Consider the following 4,605-nt stretch of genomic DNA (forward strand, 5'->3'; position numbering starts at 1 on the left):
GGGTTGGGGGGGGGGGGGCTGAAAAAATCCTCAAGGTCTCCTTTAAAATCCCCCTTACCCCGCCCCCTTTTTTTCAACCACGCATTCCCACTTACGATTATGTTCCCTCCTCGCCACTACATTCCTTTGCGCTGCTCTTAGCCCGTTAAAATCTCTTTTTCACCTTGACATCGATGTTGCTGCCGGATGAAATTTGAAATGACCGGAGTAAACTTGGTGAACTCTTCCTCGGACAGGTAAGGTGAACGTAACTTAAAGTCCTTCAGAGCTTTAATTTGTAGTCAATAGGGAACAAGGCTACTTTTGTATGACCATATGGTATTATTGGCATTATCGAGAGATTGTTATCCAGTATTTGCCGGAGTTCATTCCAGTGTTCCAAAGAAAGGAACTCCCGAATCCATGTCACTGTGCATTAGGAAAAGTCATGTCCATTTCCAGTTCAAGGCAAACTATTGTGACAGGATCCAATGACGATGTTGAGTATGTTTCGATTGAGAAGGGGTAGCTTGCCACATAGCTTCCCACCCACACAACTTTCTCATGCTTCACCACCAAATAGACCGGTTGTTTAGTTTTCTTGTAAAAGTAAAATATGGGCCCTCGGGGTAGCGACCAACTATGCGTTTCCTCGTGTGAATTAATCTGCGTGGGCACATTCATATATTTTTGGACATTTGTTTTTAATCAGTGTGATTAATATTATCATAAATACATTTTTTTTTCAGATTACAGTCAACTAACACGTGAGATAGAACTACAAAAACGTGTTGTAATGTCTAATAATCGTAGTGGTAATAGTTATAAACCGTTATGTGAATGTAGACATTTGTTTTTGAGAATTATTAGTTATTAATTATTCACTCATAGTTATGCCAAAATATAACACGATTCACTTAAAAGCAAATCTCTTTTATTCATTACTTATTCGTATGAATACTGTCCTAAGGTCGTGGGCTAAAATGTTAACATTTTTTTCGTGAATCATGAATTACTCATGACTATATTTTGTTTGCACGTTTGTTTGAAGTGTTTCTTCAACATGCTTCTATAGGCCTTTCAACTCATTCACTCAACAAAGTCTCGGAATGAAAATGCTCAGTCAATATACGTTGGATTTTGCATGCATTAAATTTTCTTTGTAACATTTTATCCCTCAAACCAGCGACATTACTGTGTGTCTCAAGATCTGGAAATGAAAAGCAATTCAGTTGCCTACATTGTCATTTGATTTTTTTTTTCATGATGACTAATCCCTTACAGTAACTCATATGTGATGGAAAAAAAAACAATTAAACAAAGGAACAGAATACATCTAAGCATTAGGAAGTTGTTTTTCAGTTTTCTGTTTTTCCAGCTGGCTATTGCCAAGAGCTCTGCTAAGCTCATGGAATTTACTCACTTGAAAACAGTAGGCCGACTTTAATAATTCTGTGAAGCACAGCAGTTTGGTTTTAAGACCGTTTCAACCGAGAGAGTAATGGTTCTTCAGAAATCAGCAGGCCTGCTTGTCTGGTCATATGAGTGTGCATTCCTAGTCTAATTGACCAGTATTTGTCTTCACATGAATATGATTAATCAATTTAGAAAGGGGAAAACAATATATCCACAGATGTCTGCATCGTGGCAATATTAAAAGACGGAACAACAAAGACTTTGGGGTTTTGTGCTGAATAATGGGATATTTCTGTTGGAGAGGCTCAGCTATCAACAGCTGTCTCTGATTATTCTGAGAATGTGGGGCTTTTGTGCAGGGTACGTGATGACTTCTTCCAATCCTTTTCCTCTCTCAGTTGAACTCCTTTGGCAATGTCGCAGCCCCCTCTCTGATGAGACGATGAGAACCCACACTCGTGGGGCCCCCACAGTCTTCCTCTTAAGTCTGCTGTTGCTCCTGCTCTCTCCGGCTGCAGCAGACCTAAGTGGGGGAATCCCCTTCATGGGAGGCAACTACAATGGGCACCCAATGCTGTATTTCGATCGGACGGACATTGTAGAACTTCAGATGGCTGCCGGAAGCACTCATAGGGAGATGGCAAGACGGATCCGCGAGGCCGGGGAAACTATGCTGGAACGCCCAGAAGAGTACCTGCCTCCCTGGAGCCCGATAGAGTTCAGTGCCAGATGGAATGAGGTTTATGGAAACAACCTGGGTGTGCTCTCCATGTTCTGCCTGCTGTACCCACACAGAGCTGGAGCACTGGATCTTGCCAAAGACTACATGGAGAGGATGGCAGCTCAGCCTAGTTGGTACATTTTCATCCTGTTTAATTATCTCATTTCTGAAAATAATATCTCATGCTAGAAAAGTCTTGATAAAAATAAGTTACTAAAAGTATTGCTCCATAACTGACAGGTGTCTTTTGTTGCCCAAGCTTTGTCCTGTTCATTGATTTATTCAAAGAATAGATCGTTCTCAATGCTAAGCATAAATCTTATTTTCAGAGTTGTATTTTATCTCTTGTAGACTACATTTACACTGTGAGGTGAAAAAGAAAGTTGTCCGAGGGTCGAAAAATAAGCAATTGTAAAGCTGAGATAAGATAAGAAAATGAGCAGATAGTAAAATACGTCCAAGTCATCGCACAACATTGACCTTAGCCAGCACCACCATTTGGAATGTCCAGAAGAAGAAAAATAACCACTGGTAAAAATAAAAGAAAGAAAAACAGTAGTTGATGACATTTTGAGAGCTCACCTGAACTCAACTTTCTATATAGAGCACTTTAAAACAACCACCGCTGCATACAAAGTGCTGTGCATTGAGCATAATAAATAATCATACTACAACGACTGTTAAAACAATAAATTAACAACAAAAGACAGTGAAACACCACAAAACACTAAAACAATACAGTCTACCAAAAATCATAAACCAAAACATAATTCATTTTCTCACATCTTGGTATACTGCAGGCAAAATGCTTAAAAAAAAAACATTTTAAAAGTCAGTAATGGTCAAGTTATTCAACTGTGGGGAAAAACATGCAGAATATAAATCATGCACTGCATACATAATAAAACCATAAAATTATGATTACACATTGTCTGTTTATTTAATTTTTGAACAGGTTGGTAGGCCAAATGCTACAATTTTTTTTTTCTACTCGCGCATGTGCAAGTCAATACCCGTGGCACTTTTGGAAAAATGCTAGGTTTGTAGCATTTAGCCTACAAGTATCTTCGAACATAGTTGCTAGGATGTTTGAATGTATCTGCGAGAAAGTTTGAACATACTCGCAAATATGTGCGAATCTACTCACAAGTACTCACTTTCCTTTTCGGTACTATGGTTATCACACTTTCCATCTTCTCCATCACTAATTCCTCTGTGTGGTGGCATCCCCTCCAAAAATACAAAAACGCGTGAAAAGAATTCTCTGAGCTGAAGTCTCATACTGTTTGACCTCCAATTTATTTCAGGCTATTTTATTTTTTAAGGATGTTATACTTTTGACATCCCATTAATTGTTTTTAATAATAGGTTTATATCATGTTCAGCTCACCTGGCATTTTTTTTTTTTTTTTTTTTTTGTGAGATTCAGTAACAATGCATTGTTCTATGATTAGGCTTTGGTACAGGAAATATGTTTCACAGCTGTTTCCAGAACCCCGTCTCCACCACTGAAAGGAAATGAAACACGCAGATGTGAATCATGTGATTATGAGTTGCCCATTTCAGTTTAATGGAAGACTAAGACTGGGTCGCCTCTGAATGCAAATGTGCAGTGTTGTGCTATTTACACCCCCAAAAAAAAAAATTACAATCAGTTGTGACGGCCCGGTGGTCGACTAGTTAGCACGTCTGCCTCACAGTGCAGCAGTACAGGGTTAGATTCCGGCTCCGGCCTTCCTGTGTGGAGTTGGCAAGCGTGGGCTTTCTCCGGGTACTCCGGTTTCCTCCAACTTTCCAAAAACGTGTGGCAGGTTCATGGAACACTCTAAATTGTCTCGAGGTGTGAGTGTGAGTGCGGATGGTTGTCCGTCTATATGTGCCCTGTGACTGGCTGACAACCAGCTCAGGGTGTACCCCGCGCTTTTGCTACAGCCGTAGCTGTAACAAAGTGCCTGACAGATCATCGACTGGCTGACAACCAGCTCAGGGCGTACCCCGCGCTTTTGCAACAGCCGTAGCTGTAACAAAGTGCTTGACAGATCATCCATCCATCCTTTATCTGATCCACTTTATCCTCACGAGAGTCGAGGGCGTGCTGGAACCCATCCCAGCTGTCTGCGGACAGTAGGCAGGGGACACCCTGAACTGGTTACCAGCCAATCGCAGGGCACACATGGACCGGTTTCGTTCATTTTAAGGGCCGTTCCGGCTGTTGCTCTTCATGGCGTGCGTGCGTGCATATGCGCGCGTGTGCATGGTTGGGCGCTGGCGTGTCTGCGTGCATGCGTGTGTATGTGCTTGCAAGTGCGCGATCGGGTCAATCATGGGAGGTTGGTCCCTTCAAAAGTTGATCTTTGGTCAAAAGAGTTGGCCACCCCTGTTTAGAGTGTTCTACTAACCTGCCATGCATGTTTTTTGGAATGTGGGAGGAAACCGGAGTACCGGGAGAAAACCCACGGAGGCACGGGGAGAACACGCAAACTCCACAC

At 41.6% G+C, this 4,605-nt stretch overlaps 1 protein-coding gene across 2 annotated transcripts in view; it reads left to right on the plus strand.

Moving 5' to 3' along the window:
* Window positions 1–59: 59 nt before the first annotated feature.
* The window catches only part of dse (dermatan sulfate epimerase), a 13,430-nt gene continuing 8,884 nt past the window's right edge, over window positions 60–4,605 (plus strand). Inside the window, exons 1-2 of one of the 2 annotated variants that reach the window (XM_019859132.1) lie at window positions 60–236; window positions 1,794–2,250. In XM_019859132.1, the coding sequence (XP_019714691.1) occupies window positions 1,838–2,250 (413 nt within the window). In that variant the 5' untranslated portion in view covers window positions 60–236; window positions 1,794–1,837. Of the gene's footprint in view, window positions 237–1,793; window positions 2,251–4,605 lie in introns of those variants that run through there. The other variant, XM_019859138.1, reaches the window with a different exon arrangement.

The sequence above is a fragment of the Hippocampus comes genome, unplaced genomic scaffold (assembly GCF_001891065.2).
Source record: "Hippocampus comes isolate QL1 unplaced genomic scaffold, H_comes_QL1_v1.1 scaffold26, whole genome shotgun sequence".
NCBI classification, from domain to species: domain Eukaryota; kingdom Metazoa; phylum Chordata; class Actinopteri; order Syngnathiformes; family Syngnathidae; genus Hippocampus; species Hippocampus comes.